Source organism: Cervus elaphus, chromosome 5 (genome assembly GCF_910594005.1).
Source record: "Cervus elaphus chromosome 5, mCerEla1.1, whole genome shotgun sequence".
NCBI classification, from domain to species: domain Eukaryota; kingdom Metazoa; phylum Chordata; class Mammalia; order Artiodactyla; family Cervidae; genus Cervus; species Cervus elaphus.
Window position 1 is genome coordinate 106,018,129 of NC_057819.1, and position 23,539 is coordinate 106,041,667.

The window sequence follows — 23,539 nt, forward strand, 5'->3', positions numbered from 1 at the left end:
CCCTTGCATCAGGAGCAGGACAGTTCTGGTCCTCGAACGTCCCAGCTCCCACGTGGCACAGTTAGCCAGCTGGGTTCCAAAAGCCTGCACACAGCAGGTTTGTACAAGACTGGGCTGCTAGCTGTTTTCTCTTCTGGGCTGTGCAGTTGACTTGTCTGACACAGCGAGGGCAAGTCTCAGCTTCTCTGCACATTCATCCGTTATAAAAAATATTCTTATAGGGACTTCCCTGGCTGCCCAGTAGTTAGGACTTCACATTTCTACTGCAAGGGGCTCAGGTTCTATCCCTTGTTAGGGAACTAAGATCCCACATGCCATGCAGTGAGGCCAAAAAGAAAGAAAAAATTCTTACAAACATCTGTGCCCAAAAGCAGGTGCAGGCTTGAGGAGTCTTCGGATGCAAAGCCCATCCTTCAGCACCTTGGTCTGTGGAATCCCAGATCAGGCAGGTTTCATCCTCCACTGTGGCTCTGCCTGACTTGGAAATGAAAGCTGTCCGAGGGTGGCTTGCATATCTGCTACAGACCCAGGGTTTATGCTTGCTTTCTGACTCTCTCAAGTCAGGGCAAAGAGAATGGGGAACTGAAAAACCATTCAGTCACTTTCCATTCTCAAAAAGACACCCACGCAAAATTTGGTTATTGTTTTCGAGTCAAGTGAATCATCAGATTTGACAAACGAAAACTTTACACAGCATGGTAAGAAGAAAGGGGGCATTAGAGGCAGCGAAACTGTGTTCCACTCCTTCGTTCTGCATTTACAGCTGAAAGATTTTAGGCAATTCATTTACCCTCTCTGAAGACTCATTCACTCATTTGCAAAATGAGGCAAATAATAACACCTCAATAATAATCTCAAGCTGCTGTGAGAATTAAATGCAACATTACTTTATTGGAATAAAAAGTCCCTTGGACAATATCTGGCATTCAGTACACACTCAGCACATGTTGCAGTCTCATCTCCATCCTTCCATCTAGATCCTGATTCTCTTGAGGATGGATCCTCACAGCAGCAGAATATGAGAGAGACGCCACTCAAATTCATTTTAAATGACTAAGTTTGATGGTACACAGGAAATTAAAGGAGGGGGACAAGATGGGGACAATTAAAGGTTTGGGCTCACTAGTCTCCTTTTGGTGGGAGAAAGTGAAAGCGAAAGTTGCTCAGTCATGTCCAACTCTTTGGGACCCCATGGATATCCATGGAATTCTCCAGTCCAGAATACTGGAGTGAGTAATCGTTCCCTTCTGCAAGGGATCTTCCCAATCCAGGGATCAAACCCAGGTCTACCCACATTGCAGGCAGCTTCTTTCCAGCTGAGCCTCCAGGGAAGCCCAAGAATAATGGAGTGGGTAGCCTATCCCTTAGCCAGGGGAATCTTCCTGACCCAGGAATTGAACTGAGTTCTCCTACATTGAGGGCAGATTCTTTACCAGCTGAGCTACAAGGGAAGCCCTTTGGTGGGAGGGAGACAAAAAATTTGGAATTAAAATGTCCAGTCTACATTCTAGTCCTTAGAATCATTCAGACTGGTTGAATTAGAGCCTACCTAAGACTTTTTCTTTTTTAAAAATTTGTTTTATTTTAAAAATTTTTTTGGCTTCACTGGGTCTTCATTCTGTGCTCGGGCTTTCTCTGCTTGAGGTCCGCAGGCTTCCCACTGCGGCGGCTTCTCTTGCTGCAGAGCAAAGGCTCTAGGGCTCACAGGCCTCAGTAGTTGCGGCACTCGGGCTTAGCTGCCCAGCAGCATGTGCAGTCCTTGCAGATCAGGGATCAAACCCCTGTCCCCAGCATTGCAAGATGGATTCTTAACCACTGAACCACCAGGGAAGTCCCTGAGATTTTTTTCATCTGCAAAATAAGAGCTCCTGTGGGAATAAAATTTTTTAAAAGTATGTCTGGTAGGAGCTCAAAGATGAGAACTAAAATGATCACCTCAAATTAGCTTGATAAAGAAACAGGCAGTCAAATCTCCAGGCCCTACAGATCCCCGGAATCTGTGCATCTGTGAGACCCTACAGACCCATTCCCTTGGCTGCATTCCTGGTCACTCTGAACTGGCTGGTCTGGCATGGGGAGTGGAGAGGTGCATGTGGTGTTTGCCCAGTTTCCTCTGATCCCTGACTTGGGCCATTCTGGACCTTTCTCATCTCCACTGGCTCCCATGTCAGTTCCACATGGGTTCTGGACAGCTTTATGCAGGGGTAACTGACAGCACCTCACCTCCTGGCCCAACTGTGCTCTCGCCCCTGCTCTGGGCTCCCGTATTGACCATGCCCTGGGGTCTGTCCACACAGCCCTGAAGTGTAGGAGACTCAATGCCCTGTGGAGTGAACCCCTGACCTATGAGGACTGGGAGCAGCAGGTGCAGTTCATACACTTCTCAGGGTGCAGCCCCACAGACCCAGCAGGCCCTCTTGATCATAGGCAGCCCACTCAGGAACAGTGTCCCCCACTGGCTCTGCCCCCTTTCCCACCTGACTCACCCACCCCTCACTCCTCCCCTAGGAAGGGGCCCTTTACGCAGCCCTGCCAGGAGTCCTCTGCCACAAGCTTCACTTTCAGTGGTTGAAATGTGGGAGTTAGATTATTCACTAAAATAACAGCAATAAAAACACTATTATAAACAATGAGGTCCTACTGTATAGCACAGGGGACTATATTGGACATGCTGAGATAAGCCATCATGGAAAAGATACTTTTAAAATGTGATTAGGTCATCTGAGAGCCCCCATGACTGGGATCAGTGCCCAGATAAAGGACATCCCAGGGATTTCCCTGGTGGTCCAATGGCTAAGACTCCACAAAGCAGGGGGCCTGGGTTCAATCACTGGTCACGGAACTAGATCCCACATGCCACAACCAAGAATTTGCATGCCACAACTAAAGAACTAAGAGTTCTTATGCTGCAACTAAAGACACTGTACACAGCAACAAATATCCCAAGTGCCACAAGACTTGATGCAGCCAAACAAATAAATTACTTAAATAATAAAATATTTTTAAAAAATAAGTAAAGGAAACCCTAGAGAGCTCTCTTGTGCCTTCTGCCTTGTGAGGGCACAGAGGAGAAAACAGCCATTTATGAACCAGGAATCTGGCCCTCAGCAGACACCAAATCTGCAAGGAAAAAAATCAAAGTTCACTGGAGCAAACAAAAAGTTCAGAGGAAGACAGTTTCTCATTGGCTGAGCTCGTTGCCTTCCTGCTGGGGTAGTTGGGTAGTTACATTTCCTGTTTGGGAGTACTTCTCTCCACCTCCCAGTTAAGAACTGATGTCTTCCTGTTTGGGTAGTTAATTGTGAGGGGCAGGGTGGGAGAGCTCCCTCTGCAGGCCTTCCTAACTCCAAGTTTAGTTGAGGTTTCCTTTTATTATTAATTTTCAGTTATCACACTAAAAATAATAATAAAAATCAAAAAGTAACAAGTAAAATTAATAATACCTGCATTTACTTAGCCCAATATATCTAAAATATTATATTTTCAACATGGAATCAATATAAAATGTTAATGAGCTATTTTACATTATTTTTTCATTCCAAGTTTGGGGATCTGATGTATAATTTACACTTACAGCACATCACATCTTAATTCAACTACTCACATTTCAAGTGCTGTAAAGCTGCACATAGCTAGTGGCTACCATGTTGGACAGTACAGGTCCAAAGAACCCTTCATTGTCTGGATGTTCTGCAGAACATCCCACTGGGGCACTGTTGATGACATCATGCTATCTACACCCAGTGAGCAAGAAATCGCAGGTATTCTAGATGCCATGGTAAGACACATACACGCCAGAAGGTGAGATCTAAGCCCTACAAATATTCAGGAGCCTGCCACACTGGTGAAAATTTTAAACCTGTTAGACATTTGTATTGAAAATAATTTAACTTGCCCAAAGGAAAGTCTGACCTTAACCCTGGGCTGCTGGGAAGTCATCTCTTGCCCTTGGCATGTCGCGTCTGATAGGAGTGTTCTGTTTTGTTTGGCCTTTGGCCAGCCATGTAATAACAAATGATTTGAGGTAGGGACTTTGGGTCATGTGATATCAGTGTGATCTCTTGAGGATCTGGAGACTGAGATCAACCACAAGGGCGATAACCATGCTTATGTGATGGAACCCCCCCAGAAAAGCTTTCAACACCAAGGCTTGGGTAAGCTCCCCTCATTGGCAGTCCTCCACGAATATCATTATAATTCAAAGCTGGGAAGTCATGCTGTCCGACTCCCTGGGGAGAGGATAAACCAGAGCTCTGTGTTTGGTACCTCCCTGGATTCTGCCCTTGGCATTTCTTCCCTTGTTGATCCTAGTATGCATCCTTTAGCAGTAATAAGCTACAGCCATGAGTATGTAACAGCTCTCAGTGAGTTTTGCAAGTCCTTCTAGCAAGTTATCAAACCAAAGGGTGCTTGATATAGACAGTTACATGCGTTTGAATATTTGTTGTAGAACACAGTTCACTCAATTTGTAAAGAGTATTTGTTTCTTGATTTCGCTGGGTCTTCCCTGCTCTGAGCAGGTTTAGTTGCACTGCAGCAAGTGGGATCTTAGTTCCCCGACCAGGGATTGGACCCACATCCCCTGCATTGGAAGGCGAATTCTTAACCACTGGACCACCAGGGAAGTCCTCTGTAAATAGTATTTGTCATAGAAGATTGGTTTTATGCACTGACTTTGTGATAATTAACTTGCTGATTTTACCTCACTGGCTTGTTGTATAATTAATACAACTGGCATAAAAAGCCTGTGAGGGTTCTCTTAAAATTAGGAACATAATGAAAGAAATTGCTCCTGGTAAAACTCAATTTTGTTTCACAAAAATTAAATTTGTTTTACGTGTAAATTAAAGTGGCTCTAACAAATTAACTTAGAAATGCAAAGTATCAATTTGTCACAACTGGGCATTTGGGCCAGTGGAATTTTCTTGTTTATTTCTATATTCTTGTTTTAACTCTGTTCCTTTGTGGATCATCACATTCCAGAAGATTAAATGATAATACCCTTAAAGCTTCCTTAAGCGTATAAACACTTTAAGGGGTGATGATTCAGAAGGCATCTGCTCTGCTAAATAGCATTCATCCCCTTATGCTTGCCCAATAAATAGACATCTTAACTAGAACATGGGATAAATGGGAATTAGCAGCAGATTAGGGGTGTGGGGGAGACAGGAGGAAGTGCTACAAGCAAATAGTTTTGGAGTCAGAGGGACAGTGACTGAAATCCTACCCCTACCCCTTACTAGCCTTGTGATCCTGGGTGGGTTTCATTGAGCCTCTGACTTATCCTCTGTAAATTGGGGGTAATGATGGTAGCCACCTCACAGGGTCTTTGGTAGGGGAGAAGGAGAAGGATTGGTGAGACTGTGATTATACATCACTTAGACCCTTGAAAGCACATGATAAGCACTTTATAAATAACGACGGGTATTATTAACTGACTGGGATGCTTTCCGTAGAAGGCAATGGCACCCCACTCCAGTACTCTTGGCTGGAAAATCCCATGGACGGAGGAGCCTGGTAGGCTGCAGTCCGTGGGGCCGCACAGAGTCAGACACGACTGAAGTGACTTACCAGCAGCAGGAATGCTTTCTGGTCCCGGGAATAAAAGCGGCAGAATTTCTGTTGGGGCGGGGTGGGATGGGGCCTCCAGAGCAGATATCACACTGGAAGGCGAGGTAGGACTCAGCTCTTTACGTTGATTCTATGCGTAGTTGGAGAAAAGAGGAAGGAGATTTAGAGGGACCGGAGCGCTACCCCCACATCCCTCGTGCTCCCCTCGCAGAGATATTGGGGGCATGCCTTGCAATCCTCGATTTGGACTCCCGAGAGAGGGCGCCGCACTTTCCTGCTTGGAGCACAGCCGCCTCGCACTCAGACTCCTGATGGAAGTCCCTCGCAGCTTCCACCGACCAAGCAGGGAACCTAGAGACCCACCCCCGCCCCACTGGCCCTGGACGTCAGCCCAACTCCCCTTCCCGGCAAAGGGGGCAGGACCCCGGGTTTCACCCACCACAGACCTTAGAGAGTGGTTCCCCTGCGCCAGGCTGGGGTCAGCGCCCTTCTGATCAGTGGGGGAGCCGCTCGGACTCCTTGAAGACTCCGCAGTCAGACAGAGGTCCATTCCTAGCACCTGCTCAGGTCAGGGAGGACATACTCGGACTCCCGGAGCCGCGGCAGCCTCTTGCTCCCGCCCGGACACTGTCCTTACCCAGGAAGAGGTTTGACCTTGGCTCTGGAGCCAACTCTCTAGGTCTGAGATCCCACACACTTCGCCTCTGGTTAGGCCGTGACCTTGGGCAGGTTATCTATCTGCGCCTGGTTCTCCCACCGAGACTCCCCAACGGTCTTCATGCGTCCGGAGGGTTTTGGCACCTGCGCACAGTGATCTTTCCATACATATCCGCTATCGCTACCGCACATGCCCCTGTGGTTTGGTCGCTCAGTCGTGTCCAACTTTGCGACCTTTCGGACTGTAGCCCGCCTGGCTCCTCTGTCCATGGGATTCTCCAGGCAAGAATACTGGAGTGGGTTGCCTTGCCCTCCTCCAGGGGATTTTCCCCACCCAGGGACCAAACCCAGACAAATCTATTAACCTGCTCTGATTATATTGTGACTAGACCCTGGGTTCTGGTTATAGTCTCAACACCCACACCCTGAATAACCTTGGACCAGTTGCCTCTTCTCTCTGGATCTCCGTTGCTCTGTCCATCACTTGATGGACTTCACTGACTGAAAAACCCATTTATTGATTTGCTACTCTCTTTAAGGCTCCTCCACCGCACACGAGCGAGGCTACAGGGATTCTCAGTCCTGTGGGAGAGGACCCACGGGTGGGAGGTTCGCTCTGCTTCTAGGGTCGAGGGAGGTCAGAGGTTCCTAGGAAAATGGCATTTGAAGAAGGCTGGAAGGATGACCCCTGGAGTCCGCCCGGTAAATACTGGCGAGGTTTTTATGTTGCTGTCCTTTCAGAGCTGAGCGTTCTCAGCGATCGCGTCTTGTAATAAGCCCAACAACGCACCTCCTCCACGGCCGAAGTCGCGGGGACAGTGGTGCCTAAGAGTCCGCATCCCGGGACCCAGTCCGCCACGCCAGGGTCCGATCCCTGAGAGCGCGGGGTGCGGGTCACACTCGGTCGGCTCTCCAGGGGCCACCCTCGCACCGCCCAGGAACAGGAGAGCCGCGGGGTCCAGGGCCGGGTGCAGGTAGCGCGCGAGTCCCTTGGGCGGCGCGGGCGCCGGCTCCGCCGCGGGAGGAGGCTAGGAGGCGAGGAGGCGTGGCGGGGGGCGGGGCCGGCGCGCGGCCTCCCGTGAAGCCCCGCGCGGCGAAGGACCGGAACTCCGGGCGGGCGGCTTGGTAACATGGCGGCAGGAGCTACCCGCGCGTCTCGAGGAGGCGGCGGGGCCCACACCCGGAAGACGAGTCTCCTTTCGGGCTAGCGCGGCGGCTGCTGCGGACCCGGAAGTCCGGGCCGGTTGCTGAATGAGGGGAGCCGGGCCCTCCCCGCGGCAGTCCCCCCGCGCCCTCCGCCCCGACCCGGGCCCCGCCATGTCCTTCTTCCGGCGGAAAGGTAGCGAGGGGCGCGGGGCCGGGCTTGGGGCGGCGGGCGGCGGGCCCTCGGACAGCGAGGCCTCGGCTTCCGCGCGGTCGGACGGCCTGCGTGCCCGGCCAGCGGGCTTGTGGGAGGGAGCTGGGCCTCCGCGCGGGCCACCGCCGGCCGCTCCTGAAGTGTGTGCCGGGACCCGCTTGGGGCATGCCTTCTGCAGAGACACAGCTCTTTCGCGGGGAGTGGGGTGGGGGTGGTGCGTTTATAGCAGAAAATGGAAATTTCTTCAGTATTACGGAAGTCTCCGACTTTGCAGAATATCGAGGGGTTTGTGTCTAAAAGCAACACGTGAAAAAATTGTTTTCTTCAACGAGTGCTCTTTTCCAGTTTCCCCTTTATGGGGGAGGGGGATTCAGCTGTTCCTAAAATGACATTACTTAACTTACGGTTAGAAGTTCCCTAATGAAGAAGAGTCCTTCTTTTTGATGACTTTGCAAGTTTACTTGCTACGGGAATCCTAACTTTATAGACAAACTGCTTATATTGATATTTCTAGTTTTCAGTAGTAGTAGCTGCCCAGTTTTTTGAGTAGAGGCAACTTTCTTTTGAGTCTGGGTAAGGTTTTTGGCATTTCGTTACGGGTACGTATCCAGGGTGGACGAGTGTGGATCTTTTGGGATGATAGTGATTCTTGTATCGATTCTTGTTGCTTCAGGGAAAATTTCCCAGACAAATGCAGGTTTGGGGAAAGCACTGAACTAAATCAGACTTGGGTTTATGTGACAGCTCTGCTACTAACTCTGTCATCTGGGACAGAAAAATGTTGACCCACTTTCCTCTCAGCTGAGAATTCGATGATTCCTAAAGACCCCATTCAACTCTATAAAGAATTCCTTTTAAGTACACAGGGAGTTTTAGTAACTGATGTCATGTGATCAGTGAATGAAACCATGATGAATGAATGAAAATCTCTCTGAATGAATGAAAATGGTAAAATGGTACAAGGAAGCTGTGTTGGTAAGGTACTTTGGTATGGTTGATAGCTCTCTAATTTGTTTGACAGTGTTGAAATGGTTGGTGTTTTTTTTTTTTAGGGTAAGGAGTGTTCTGTGTATAATGGTATAATGAGGCAAATTGCTTTGCTCATAGCCTGTTGTCTATCTAGCAAATACTTTTGAATGTCTGCTCTTTGCCAGGCACTGTGCTAGGCCCTCAGTATTGAGCACTGCACAAGACAAAATCCGTATTTCCAAGGAGCTTGTTGTCAGCTGGAGTAGACAATAAACCTCTCTCTCTCTCTGTTTACAAATTGAGTAAAGAGTTATGAAAGAGAGAGCTTAAGAGAAGAGACATATTTCGATTTGATGTTAGTCAAAGTCCTCAGCAGACGACCTTGAAACTTATGGCTGAAGAACAGCAAGAGGTAATGTATAGAGGCCAGGGAAGAGCATTCCAGGCACAGGGAATAGTGTTCAAAGGCTGGGTGGTAAGAGTTTGGTGTCCTTCAAGAGAGAAAAGAAGCCCACTGTGACTGCGGTTCTGAGAGGTACACAAGGATCAGATGATTCAGAGCTTTGTAGGTCACCACAAGGTGTTATTCCAAGTGCAGAGACAATATTTTAAAATTTTAAAGAGGAATGATTTGATCTCATTTTGCTTTGAAAAGATCATTCTAGATGTTTTTTGGAGACTGAATGTAGCAAGAATAGAAACTGGAGATGGTCCTATTTAGAGCTCCCATCCAGTTTCTAAATACCATTTTTAAATACCACCTATCTGCCGATGACTCCCAGATTTACGTCTCCAGCTTGGATTCTCTTCCCTGAATCTAGACTCCATATCCAACTGTTGGTCCACTTTTTACCTCTACACATAGATGTCTGGGCTTCCCAGGTGGCTCAGCAGTAAAGAATCCACCTGCAGTGCAGGAGATATGGCTTCAATCCCTGGGTCAGGACGATCCCCTGGAGGAGGAAATGGCAACCTACGCCAGTATTCTTGCCTGGGGAATCTCATGGACAGGGGAGCCTGGTGGGCTACAGTCCTTGGAGTTGCAAAGAGTCAGACATGACCAAGCGACCAAACAACAACAACAACAAAATAGATGTCTAAGAGGTCAACTAATAAACAACTTACTGTATCTAAAATTTCACTTTAGATTTAGCCTTCCTTCATCTGTTTTTCAGTATCTTGATAAATTGCATTTCTGGTCTTTTAATTGCTCAGACTAAAACTTTAGTACTTTCTTCAACCTCTTTCTCTCCTACTCTATGTCTGATCCATCAGCAAATCTGTTAGGTTCACCCCAGAATATAGCTCAAATCCAGTCACTTCTCACCATCCCTGACCGTGAACACGCTGGCATCTCTATTTAGTTTGGGTGGTTAATGAAGTCCTCTGAGGGGATGTCATTCTGATCTCAGCTTAAGTGTCAAGATGAAGCCGGTTTTATGAAGATCAAGGAAACAGTGTTATTTTGCGTTAGGCTTCAATTTGGTTTCCCTTCCTCCATTTTTGATTCCCCTGGTGTGTTTTCAAACTGCATTATACCACACCTCTGTTCAGATGCCCTCAGTGGTTTCCTGTATATGGCCCTACATAATCTATGTCCTGTTTCTCCTCTGTTTTCATCTGTTCCCTTTCTCCAGCACTCTTGTATGTTGGCCACCTTGTTGCCAAATAGATTCCCACCTCAGGGCCTTTGCACTTGTTCCCTCTGACTGGAAACCTCTTCTTACAGATGCAAGCCTATTTTCTTCCCCCTTCTCCTCCAGGGTTTTGATTAATTGACATCTTAGTGAAGGGTTCCCTGATCAGCCTGCTGAAGATTGCAGCCCCCAGCCCCTGCACTCCTTACTGTGGCCCTGCTTTTTTATTTTTTTCCTGCAGTGTTTATCACCATCTGCTGACTCATGTGTTTTGTTAGGAAGGAAGCTTATGTTTGTTCATGGCCGTATCTTCAAGTCCTGATCAGTGCTTGGGATATAGTTAGGAATTTAGTAAATATCTATTTAGTAAATTTACTAAAAATAGTAAAAATGAAAATAAGAAAAATTCCAGAAGGTAGTAAGTGCTGTGCAGGGAATTTAAACAATGATATAGGAGCAGCTTAGCAGATGGCAGTTTGTATTTGGATAGAGAGGGAAGGCTTGTCTAGGAAGATGGTATTTAAACTGAGGTCTCAATGAGGAAAGAGCCAGCCTTGAAAAGGTGAAAGGAACTGTATTCTTGCTGGAGGGAACTGGTAGTACAAATGTCCTGAGGTAGGAATGAGCTGGCTTTGTTCAAGGACGGAGAGAAGGCTGCAGTTTACTGGGAGTAGAGGGCAATGGGGTTGTCTTGGAGTTAGAGAAAGCATGGCTTGAGTAAGTGACTGGAGTGAAGGAAAACTGGGAAAGCTGTGGAAAACTGAGTTTGGGGTAGGAAGAATCCACAGTTCTCCTTCGGTGGATGTGAGTCCATGTGGATCTGCCAAGGAGGCAGTTGGATGTACTAGTCTGTAGTTAAGGAAAGAGCTCAGAACTTGAGTTCTCTATCTGAATTTAAAAGTATTTTGCATAAATAATGATTAAAGACATAGGACTGGGTGACATCATCAAGGGAAGACATACAATATATGAATTAGTTACGTTGAAAGGCTAGGCTTCCATGACAGAGAGACACAGAGTACAATGGCTCAAACAAGATAGGCCTTTATTTCTCTCTTGTGTAACAGTTCAGGTCCCTGGTCATCAGGTGGCTTTCCTTCATGATCATTCAGGGATCATTTTCCTACTATTGTCTTATTCCTCTTTCTCTTAAGGTATATTGCATGTTATAAAGCCAAGTCATAGCCCCTTCTGTCAGCTCTCTGACCCACGGTAAGGGAAGAGAGAAGCTTTGGCCAGAAATGGCACATACTGCTCCTTTTCACATTTAATTGCTGAGAACCTAGTCATGTGGTCCCAGCTAACTTAAGGGCTTTGGGAAATGGAGAGAAGCTAGCTAGCTGTGTGCCAGGCTACGGCCCTCTTGCTAAGAGTGGGAGAATGAGTTCAGTGGTGAGGTAGCATAACCTGCCATACTGTAGACAAGGAGAGAGTGCTGAGTTAATTGAGCTTTTAGAAGTTAAGTTGAGGAACATGAGCCATTGGCAAAAGAAAATGCCAAGTGATACAGGAGTGGAGTGTCTTGAAAGCTAAGAGAAGATAGTACTTCAAAAAGTAGGAAGTATTGTATTTAATGTCACTTACAAGGTTGAGGTAAATAGACATAGCTATTCACTTTGATAACAGGGAAGTAATTGATGACTTATAAATGTAGTGTCAGTGGAACAGGTTGAAGGGAGAATGTGAAGTGGGGAAAGTAAAAAGAATAACCAAGAAAATTTGCAGTTAAGAGGGAAAAACAAGGCCAATAACTACAAGGAGCCTTTAGGGTAAGGGGTGTTTTTTGTTGTTATTTTTAAAATAAAAGATGCTAAGCTTGTTTGTCTGCTGATAGAAAGAACTCAGTAGAGAGAGAAAATGATACAGAAAAGAAATGTTACTTGCAGGAGTGAAGTTCTTGAAAAGACTTAGGAGTTGAGATTAAAGCCTGACTGTATCAAGATTTAATTAGGATATACTGCTGCTGGAAATGGCAGTTGGTACAACCACTTGTTTAAAACCTTCAAACAATGCTATATATTGCTTATGAATACATAAGTATGTTAAATAGTAAAAGTGTGGATGGAAACCTTAAGCATTCACTTTCTGAAATTGTTTCTCTATGGAGAAGGGGAATGAGGTCACAGAGGGACTTTTAGTTGTACCTGCAATGTTTTATTTCCTTTAAAAATTTTTCCAAAGCAAATATGGTGTAATGTTAAGTTTTGCTAAACCTAAGTGTCTTCCTTCTGTTTTAAATGTTTCATAATAATTTTTAAAAATACAGGAAGAGTCAGTAGTGCGAAATAAGGTGGTAGAAATAAACGACAGTAAATGTAAATAAAAATCTAGTAAAAGTCCATCGAAAGGTGGACAAAAAGTAATGACTTGGGTTGGATAATAATCGAAAATCCAGCTATTTACCAGAAACACAACAAAAACATAAAGACAGAGAGAAATTGAAAATAAATGGATGCAAAGAAAAGAAAGCTTGTGAAGTAGCTGAAATACTTTAAAGCATAAAATACTAGTAGGGTTAAAAAAAAAGTCTGTAAAGTATGGTAAAATGAGTAGAGTACTAGGAAGATAAAATTCTGAACTGGTTTGCACCTAAAATCTAGTCTCAAAATATATAAAGTAAAATCAACAGAATTACGAGGAGAAGTCAACAGGTGTGTAAGTTGTAATTGAGTTTTAAGAACATTCTGCTTTGGAAATAAAGAACAGTAATCACAATAAACAGAAATGGGTGACCCAGACAATAAAGAAATGGTTATCTTCAGATTGGTTTCCTAATCTATGCAGTTTAAGCGTTAAAAAGAGCGTAGGAAAGTTAAAAGGATGAGAATATAGATCAGGGTTATACAAACAAAAAGAAAACTAACATAGTCTTCACTATAGCACACATGAAAAAGAATAGAAAATTTTTGTGAGGGAAAGGGAACAAGAGTCATTATTCACAGATACTATGATTGTGTACAGAGAACGTTTAAGAAAATTTACACATATACCATTAGAATAAGTATTTGAAACTCAGTTGTATCCCTGTAGCATTAAAAATAAAAAACTGATATCTCTATGGAGTTTACAAAATATAAGTGGACCTAAAAGGAGACCCAAATAAATAGAGGTATACTATGTTCATGAACAGAAAGACTCAATACCAGAAAAATGTGAACTCTCTCTCAAATTGATCAAGTCAATGCTTAATGTTTAAAAAGAAATTACCATGAGGGTTTTAGGATCAGGACAAGTTGGTCCTACGGTTAATATGAAAGATAGTTTTGAAAAAAGAATATGATAGAGGGCTTGGCTCTGCCAGAGCCTATTACATAGTTAGTAATTACAGTAGTAGGCCCAGAAACAGACCCACGTATGTATGGGAACGTAGTATATAAAGAGTTCCTATTCATTTGGGAAAGATTGGACTAATCAGTAAGTTGTGCTCATTATCCCGCTGGCCCAAAAAAAAGAAAAGAAAAATTAAGACTTCCTCATTATGTACATCAGGGGGTCAGCAAACTTTTTCTGTAAAAAGACAGATAGTATTAGCAGGGATTATGACAGGCCATCAGCAAAAGAGGAAGTACAAAAATCAACAAATTTAGGCAAGGCCTTCTCATAAGTAAACAAAGACATGTAAGTTCAAAGGCGATATCGCTTTAGCCAACTGAGTAACAAGATTTCTTTTTCATGACACTGCTGTATTTTACTACTCTAGGAATTGTAAGTCAATAAACACTTTTCTACAGGGGGAAAAAAAAAACAGATAGTAAATATTTTAGGCTTTGAAGGCTATTTGGTCCACCTCACTCTCCTCTATCCTTGTAGCTATAGACTATACAGAAACACTATGAAGAACTGGTGGTGGGCTGGACTTGGCCCTTGGGCTGTAGTTTGCTATCCCTGATAATACAGAAATAAATGCCAAATGAGTTGGAGCCCAGAATTTGAAAAAGCAAAGTTTGAAATCATATAGAAGAAAATATAGGGGTAAGAAATAAGACGTAGGAAAATTTAATCAGTGCAGTTTGACTACATTAAGATTTAAAGTTTACATACAATAAAATATACCTCTAAGGTACTTGGTGGTGGAACCCGTTGTTCTTAGAAGTGGTTTGGAGGTGATTGAGAGACAGTGTGGAAGATGACTCCCAGAGCTTTGGCCTGAGAAGCTAGTGGGCAGTGAAACATTTATGAGAGGAGAAAAAGATTGACTTAGGAGCAGGTTTGGGGAAAGATGGTACATCCCATTTAGGCAGTGGGATTATGAAAGATGGCAGAAAGTTGGTAAACTATGAATTTGAGATCAAAAAGTACTCAGACTAGAGCGAGTACTTTGGGAGTTATGGCATGTCTGTGGTATTGAAAGCCTGAAGAATAGCTGAGATCAGCAAGGACAATATATATACAATCCATACGTACATGGATTGGAGAGATGGGTGACCAATCTTGTCCCTGAGAAACTCCCAGCTGGCAGAGGAGAAGTCGGCCAGGGATAAGCTGAGAAGGAGCCCCTGGAAAACGAGGAGTGGGGTTTCACGGAAGCCATGCCAAATTCATGTTTCAAGAGGGAGATGAAGTCAGTTGGCAGATGCAGCTGAGGCAGCTGCAAACACCAGTCATCCCAGCACGGGGCTGGGTACTGAGACACGTTGCTGGAAAAGTACATGTTGAGTTCTGGTGTATGGGGTGGGAGGTGCCTCTGAGACATTCATTTACACACGTTATCTTAATCACACGGTCATTCTACAGGCTTTTAACCAAGGGTAGAAGAGTGATTTCTCTGGTTCCACAGACCAAGGTTGAAATCCTGCCTGTTGAAATGACTCTTTACTAGCTCATAAGAATGACCAGGTTTTGTAAATCAAGGAAATTGAGACCCTGAGAATTAAAGTAACTGGTTCAGGATCACATGGGAGAGCCCAAATTTGAACCTAGGTGTCCTGACCTCATCTCACCTTAAGTACTCAGCCTTCTTGACCAAGTGCTATTCAGAGGGCGCTTCTCTGAGAAACTTCCCCTGACAGGTGCCCTGCCCTGCTCCACGGCGGCTTGCCCTTTTGTGTAAAACTTTGAACACGCTCACCTATTGGAATAGAGCTGGCCTGAGTTTTACAGTGTGTGGAGGGGGCATTTGGCTGAAGAAGTTGATCATGCTGCCCTCCTCTCTTGCAGTGAAAAGCAAAGAGCAGGAGAAGACCCCAGATGTCAAGTCAGTCAAAGGTGAGTCAGCGCTTCGCAGTTATGAACTCTTTAATCCTGTTGCGTTCTCCCTTGTTTATCATCTCTGCCTTTTATAATTACTCATGGTTGTGACTTATTGATGTATCTTTTAACACCCAACATATGCTAGGCTTTTACTGAGCATTCATTGGCTGTCCTGGTGATTCCAGGGAACCAGTGTCCTCCTTGCTAATCACACATTTCAGTGATTCCCTAAAAGCAATTGATTGACTTTATTTTAAAAAACTAAAAGCAGAAAATACTCTTTACTGAGCAGTCTGACCACTGACTTATAAAGCCTGGTTTTCTGAGGTTTATCTGAGATCTGGATGCTCACTGTTTTCATTTCTTTATTACTTTGAACGAATGGCCCTAACTTAAAATTTATTCAGAGTTCTTTATTAGAATCAATATATTGTCCTTATTTGTAGGTAAGAGCCTGCTTTTTTTAGACTGTAATTTCTGCTGTAGTTGTGACTGATTTCATTATGTCAATGTACAAAAATTTTGGAATGGGAAAATTGTAATGAAAATTACTTCCATGTCCATGGCATATAATTTTCATAGATATAATTTATTTACACAAATACTGTAGATTGCTACTTCTTTAGATTTTTCTTTTAAATGTTTGCATGTTGTGTGGCTAGCATTGAGTATTAACTCCACTTGCTCAATTTGTGAGAGGGACACTGATTATAACAAGAGGTTTGTAAGATTAGGGAATAAGTAGGGTACCTCACAGCCTTATTCTCTGCTTGTTTCTGATCATTTAAAGTCAGGTGTATTCCGTGTTGGTTCAATGCACTAAACCAAAACCTCTTAAAGACCTTTCATGAGAGTCTTTTGATATTTGTGTGGAACAAGTGGGATGAGTGGAATTTTAATTCAGCTGTAGCAATGAATTCATAGGGTTACTTTGACCATGTGAATTTGATGAGTTCCTCTTTATCCTGAAGTCAACAGGATATTATTATTTCTTTAGGCTATGAAAGAAAATAAATTTTGTGAATTTTTAAGTGTGCTTTATCTTTAAGCAACTTGAACTTTGATCAGTTTTTATTAGATGGTGAAATTTTGTTACTCAGTTAAAAAGTAAAATAAACAGAATTGTGTTAGTTAAAAAATAAAATTAGCAATACTGAAGAGTATTGTTCTAATTCTTTTGATAACCTAAAATTTTACTTTGGAATTTAATTTCTCACTTGCCAGCTAGCTAGGATTAGGAAATTGCAGAAGGTCCATATTTCGGGATGTTTGCTGCCTTTGGTACTTTCTTTACTAGAGGTTCTCAGAGAGAACTTTCTCAAAGATCTCTCTTCTAAGTTCTACTTTTGGCACAGTATTTTGAGAGTTATATATAAGTAGTAGGGAGTCTCTTTCCAATTTTCTGCTGCTTGGTTAATTTACCTTTTCCATAAGAATTTTTTGTTGAGTGTGTGTGCTTACTCAAGAGAGGTGTTACAAAATCTAATTTTTAAAGTTCCTTAAAGCCCTTTTAGGAGACAGTTTTAGACTTATCAAATCGTATTTAATTTTTAACAATTTTTTGAAAAATTATAGCTTCAATATCCGTACATTCCCCACAAAAAAGCACTAAAAATCATGCCTTGCTGGAGGCTGCGGGACCAAGTCATGTTGCAATCAATGCCATTTCTGCCAACATGGACTCCTTTTCAAGTAGCAGGACTGCAACACTTAAGAAACAGCCCAGCCACATGGAAGCCGCTCACTTTGGGGACCTGGGTGAGTGACTCTCAGTTTTTGTTAACTTCTAGGAGGAAGGATTTGAGTATAAAGTGTGAAGGTCCTGCCAGAGGATACTGACCCGTATTATTGGCTGGGCCTTTGAAAAAAAATGTTTAAACTGGACTAACAGCTAATGTAATGGATGGCTCCATGTTGTTCTTCTGTAAATAGAAAAAGTATGCCCAGTAGAATAATGGGCCATTTCCAGAAGAAGAAGTACATTTGGCCACTGAGTGTGTGAAAAGGAGGCCTCACTGCACTAATATTCAGTGCAATGCGAATTAAAATAATGAGTTTATGTTCTCCCAACACATTAGCAAGTATTTAAAGCTTGATAATTGGAATGTTAATGTAGATGCAGAGAAATAGCCACTCCTGTTTACACATAGCAGCTTGGATGAATCTCAAAGGAATTATTTTGAGAGACAAGTGTTATTCCATTCTTGAAATGACAAAATGATAGACATGAAGAATAGATCGATGAGTGTTGGCCAGTGGTTAGGGATGGCGGCTGGTTATAAAAGGCCTCACGAGAGATCCTTGTGTCACTGGAGCTGTTCTCTGTCTTGATGTTTATACAAGTCTACTCACATGATAGAAACACAGAGAACTAAATGCACATACAGTGAGTACTGGTGAAACTGGGGAAGTCTGGATAAGATGGATGGATTGTGTCAGTGTCTTAGTGTGATCTTGATACCGTAGGGGAGACTGGGTATGTGCATGTTAGTCGCTCAGTCATGTCCAACTCTTTGCGACTCCACGGATTGCAGCCCTCCAGGCTTCTCTGTCCATGGAATTCTCCAGGCAAGAATACTAGAGTGGGTTGCCATTTCCTTCTCCAAGACTGGGTAAAGGGTACTTAAAGTTAAGTCTTACAGAGGCTCGAGCTTTCCTGAAGTTCATTAAAGAGGTGTTGACGCAGTGGACTAGTTAACACTAAAGTCAGGACAGTCAGCAGGGGTGGTACATGAAGTGCTTCAGAAGAAACAACCAAGGGTGAAGAAAAGCCCTTTTGAAAAGCTGATGAGGCCCTCGGTTAATTTTATAAAAATGAGTCTCTCTGTGTCGTGCTGTGAAAGTATTTTCTTAGTTTCTTCTGTCTTCTAATAATTAGCTTGTGTTCATAGTCATAACCTAAATTTAGTTAAATGTGAAATAAACTTTTGGTTTTATTGTTTGGTTTTACTTTTCAAGATAAAATCCCAAATCTAACTATTCTGTTATAAGTGAGACTAAGAAAAAAAGAAAAAAAAAAAATGAGACTAAGAGTTCATAACATCTTTCGAGTTATATCCACAATTTTTCCTCAGGATAAGGTCCTAGAAATAGAGTTACTGGATTGAAAATTGCCCTGATGAAAAAAAAAAAATTACCCTGATGGCTAAGGCTTTGCTGTCTGTTTCTCCAAAAAGGTTTTGTTATTTTACATTTTTCATCATCTGTTTTGCTGTGCCCTTGTTCTTGTTATTTTTTTTAAACCCATCTTTCAGTTTGATGGGCAAAAGTGGTATGTATTAATTTGCTTTTTTGAGACTTTTAATGAGGTTGAACTTTTAAAATATTTTTATTGGTTTTTTTTTCCTTTGGAACTGGTATCGTAAGATTTTTTTCCCTTAAGAATTTACATGATTTGAATTGCCATGAAAAGAGATGCGAGGATTAATTAAGTTAACAAAGACCCTTCTAATAATTTAAATAAGCTTTAGTGGTTGTTCGGAGAAGGCAGTGGCACCCCTCTCCAGTACCAGGAATGGCGGAGCCTGGTGGGCTGCCATCTATGGGGTCGCACAGAGTCAGACACAACTGAAGCAACTTAGCAGCAGCGGTTGTTATTTGTTATTGAACTGCTAACTCTTTTCTTCTTTTAGGCAGATCTTGTCTGGACTACCAGACTCAGGAGGCCAAATCAAGTCTTTCAAAAACCCTTGAGCAAGTCTTGCATGACACCGTGGTCCTCCCTTACTTCATTCAGTTCATGGAACTTCGGAGAATGGAGCATTTGGTTAAGTTTTGGTTGGAAGCTGAAAGTTTTCACTCCACAACTTGGTCCCGAATAAGAGCACACAGTCTGAACACAGTGAAGCAGAGCTCATTGGCTGAACCTGTCTCTCCATCTAAAAAGCCCGAAACCACAGCAGCTTTTGTAACCGAGTCTCTTAACAGGAGGTTGGAGGATTCTGGCTCAGCCCATCTGGAAGGAATTGACTTGAATAATAGAACTAGCAACACCCAGAACCACTTGCTTTCCCAGGAGAGTGACTGTGCCCATTCTCTACACCTAGAGACAGCCAGGACAGGAACTCATCGGGGCTCCCTGGAAACCCAGGAGTCCTCCAGGCTCATGGTAGCCAGTAGAAGTAGTCCATCTTCTCCACTGAAGGAATTATCAGGAAAATTAATGAAAAGTAAGTGTGTGGTGTTGTCTCTTTATCCTGTTTTTGTTTGTTTTTACTATCTATTTATGGGTTTCCTTGGTGGTCCAGTGGCTAAGATTGCAGACTCCAAATGCAGGAGACCTGGGTCTGATCCCTGGTTGAGGAGCTAAAGATCCCACATTCCACAATAAGATCTGTTGGAGCCAAATAAATAAAAATAAATACATATATATTTTTAAAAATCTACTTACAAAGTGGAACTTGAATGGGGATTAAAAGGGTTAGAGTAATTTTCTCCCAAATTTTGGAGTTTTAGAATAGGATTGTGTATGAAAAAAGAACAGAAGAGCCAACCCGCTAAGAAATAGAAATAATTAACAAATGAAGAAGGGCCCAGGGTCATCACAGATTTTGAAATCAAATCCTTATCCAGAAAAGCTAATGGCAGCCTCAGTCTTAGTTTTCTTGCTCTTTTACTGAACTTTGCAGGTAAAGTTATTTGTTAATTGACAGCAGGCAGCATTAATCAGGTTCTGTGTCCTGGGCTGTACTTGAATTTCATGGAGTAGTCACAGCAGCCCTGTGAGGTAGGCAGTCACCCCATTTTACATCTGAGGAAGTCGTGGCTTGGGAAGGTCGGGGAGCCTGTCAGGTCATATACCAGGCAGGACCTGCGCTTGAAGTCCTGGCGTCTGGACTGCAGCTCCTCTTTTCTTTTTTCTTCTCTGTTAGCTTGAAAGCTACACACTCTTCATTTTTCAATTATCACCTGGAATTCTGATTAGACAGCTTCCAACCCATGCTCATCATCTTCTCTCTTATCTTCTCTTTGTTTTTCAAAGGTCCAACATTCCTTTTTTGATTTTCCCTTGTGTGCTTTTTTATTTTTTTTTCCTACTAAGACGTTATGAAGGCAGGTTTTTTTTTTAAGGTTCATAGCAAAATTGAGGGGAAGGTACAGGTGTTTTCTGTACACCCTTCGCCCCTGCACATGCATCGCCTTCCCCATTATCAACATCCCCACCAGAGGGAAATACTTGTTACAACCAGTGAACTTACCTGAGGGCGTCACAATTACCCAAAGTTTACTTTCAGGTTTACGCCTGGTGTTACATGTTCTGTGAGTTTGGGGAAGTGTATAACCACTTGTAACCATCATTGTGATACCAAGCAGAGCATTTTCACTGCCCTAAAAACCTCTGTGCTCTACCAGTTTATCTCTGTATACCCACTCATTTCACTCTGGCCACCACTAATCTTTTTCCTGTCTCCATAGTTTTGCATTTTCTGGAATGTCACATACTTAGAATTGTGTAGTATATAGCTTTTTCAGTTTGGTGGTGACATCTTGAGATATTTTAGTTCGTTGATTCTTAAAATGGATCTAAACTGCTATTAAATCAGTCTTTTAACATGTTATTTTAATCTAAAAGTTAGTAAATTCTTTCATTTCTAGAAATATTTTTCTTCAGGTTTGCCTGGTCATTTTTTAGTTTCTTGTTCCTTTATCCCTCTGTCTTACTTTTGACTCCCATTTTTTATTTATTTAAATTTATTAAACACATATTCAGTATCTCATAACCCCAGTGCCTATAGCTTTTGTGTATCTGATTCAGGGTTTGTTTCTGCAGGTTCACACTTCTGGTAGGCTGTGGTTTTAGTGGGTTTTGGCTGTGAATACATATGTCTTTGAATTTTATCTTTGGTAATTCTTCAGGGACTCTGATTAAATTGGGTTCTTTGTGAGTATCTTTGCATTTGCTTTTGCCAGGCATCCAGAACCCGCTTGATTGCTACCCTGGTACCACTGAAAACTAAGTTTCTGTCTTGGGAGTGTGCGTGTGTCCCACCCTCTTGGGGGGGGGGTGTGTGTGTGTGTGTGTATTTGGGGGGGGGTGTGTGTGTATTTGGGGTGTGTGTGTGTGTGTATTTGGGTGTGTGTGTATTTCAGGCCCTGCAGCTGCCCTTGAAAGTGAAAGCCTCCTGTCTTATGGGGGTGGGGGCCTTTCTCAGGTAAATGACCTCTCTCTCTCTTGTGCTACCTCTCTCTCATGTGCTTTTGCCCATCTTGATTGGAACTGGCTCCTACAGTCCACAGTTACTTATCTGCAGTCGAGAAATCCAGAAAGCTTTGCTTATCACAGGTTATTTTTTGAATGAACAGAAGTTGACCTGAAAGGGTATAAGCTTATTATAGCTCATAGCTGATATGAATAGCGTCATGAACATGGTTGTCTCACAGGCTGCTGGGGAATTAAAGTGGTGTAGCTTTGTCGTGAGTCTTAAAATTGGATAGTTTGAGTCCTCCAAGTTTGTTCTTTTTCAAAGTTGTTTTTTCTGTTCTAGGTTCTTATTTTTTTAATTTAAATTTTAGAATAAGCTTGTCTATATCTACAAGAAACCCTGCTGAGATTTTTTTTAAGTAATAAATTAACTGGAGGATAATTACAATACTGTGGTTTTGGCCATACATTGACATGAATCAGCCATGGGTGCACATATGTTCCCCTGTCCTGAACCCCCATCCCACCCCGCTCCCCACCCCATCCCTCTGGGTTGTCCCAGAACACTGGCTTTGAATGCCCTGCTTCATGCGTCGAACTTGCACTGGTCATCTGTTTTACATATGGTGATACACATGTTTCAGTGCTATTCTTTCATAGCATCCCACCCTTGCCTTCTCCCACATAGTCCAAAAGTCTGTTCCTTACATCTGTGTCTCTTTTGCTGCCTTGCATATAGGATCATCATTACCATCTTTCTAAATTCCATATATATGCATTAATATACTGTATTGGTGTTTCTCTTTCACTCACAGTGTGGTAAGATTAGATGTCAACTACAGGGGAAAAACTATAAAAAACACAAACATATGGAGGCTAAACAGCACGCTTCTGAATAACCAGCAGATCACAGAAGAAATAAAAAAGGAAATCAAAATATGCATAGAAACAAATGAAAATGAAAACACGACAATCCAAAACCTATGGGATTCAATAAAAGCAGTGCTAAGAGGGAGGTTTATAGCAATACAAGCCTACCTCAAGAAAAACAACAAATAAACTACTTAACTTTACACCTGCTGAGATTTTTATTGGAATTGCATTCAACCTATGGGTCAGTTTGGAGAGAATTTATGTTCTTAACTGTATTGAGTCTTAAAACTCGCAGATTTAATCTGCTCCATTTACCTACCTCTTTGATTGCTTTCTTTCACATTGTATGGTTTTCAGCATACAGATCCTTAATGTTTTATTATTCCCCCTTTTCTGGTACTATTGCAAATAGTATGTTTAAAAAGTTTTTGTTTCTATAGTTTTTTTATTGCTAGTATATAGAAATATGATTGACTTTTATATGTTGACCTTCTGTGGCCTCAATTTACTCGTTATTTCTAGGAGCTTTTGTGTAGATTGCCCGAGATTCTTGTCTTCTCCCTGGTTTTAGAAAGCATTCAGGCTTTCACCATAAAGTGTGAGGTTAGCTATGGGTTTTTTTAAATGCCCTGTATCAGGTTTATGAAGCTCCTTTCTCTTAAAAGTTTACTAAGAGTTGTTTAAAAGTTTACTGATAATTGTCTAAATCAAGAATGGTGTTGAATTTTCTCAAATGTTTTTCCTGTGTCATTTAATATGACCATGTGGTTTTCCTTCTTTTGTCTGAGGGATTATATTGATTACAAAAAAAAAAAAATACTGAATGAGCTTGCATTCCCAGAGTAAGCCTCGTTTGCTTGTATCAGTCTGTTTTTGCTGCTGGACTTGATTTTCTAATATTTTGTCGAGCATTTTTGCACCTGTGTGTATGACAGAAAGTGGTCTGTAGTCTTCTTACACTGCTTTTGTCCAGTTTTGGTATCAGTAATTCTGGCCTTGTAAAATGAGTTGTCATTTCCTGGAAAACAGCTGGCAGTGTTGTTGCCCAGTGATAAAATGTAAGTTTTCAAGTGAAACTTAGAATTTGGAAAACTTCCATTTATTGCCACATGCTTTGACAGCTTTAAAGAGTGTTCTGAAAAG

The 23,539-nt window shown here is 42.7% G+C and overlaps 2 protein-coding genes across 5 annotated transcripts in view; one reads left to right on the forward strand and one right to left on the reverse strand.

Annotated features, from left to right (window-relative positions):
* SPECC1 (sperm antigen with calponin homology and coiled-coil domains 1) overlaps positions 1-7,259 on the reverse strand; it is a 210,831-nt gene extending 203,572 nt beyond the window's left edge. For all 3 annotated transcript variants that reach the window (XM_043903965.1, XM_043903966.1, XM_043903974.1), the window contains exons 1-2: positions 7,019-7,259; positions 5,572-5,701 (exon numbers count right to left, since the gene is read on the reverse strand). The gene's annotated coding sequence lies outside the window, so the exon portion shown is untranslated. The remainder of the gene's footprint in view (positions 1-5,571; positions 5,702-7,018) is intronic.
* A 58-nt stretch (positions 7,260-7,317) lies between these two features.
* Positions 7,318-23,539, forward strand: part of AKAP10 (A-kinase anchoring protein 10) — a 43,040-nt gene continuing 26,818 nt past the window's right edge. Inside the window, exons 1-4 of one of the 2 annotated variants that reach the window (XM_043903976.1) lie at positions 7,319-7,567; positions 15,349-15,396; positions 16,957-17,139; positions 19,014-19,550. In XM_043903976.1, the coding sequence (XP_043759911.1) occupies positions 7,480-7,567; positions 15,349-15,396; positions 16,957-17,139; positions 19,014-19,550 (856 nt within the window). In that variant the 5' untranslated portion in view covers positions 7,319-7,479. Of the gene's footprint in view, positions 7,568-15,348; positions 15,397-16,956; positions 17,140-19,013; positions 19,551-23,539 lie in introns of both variants that reach the window. The other variant, XM_043903977.1, reaches the window with a different exon arrangement.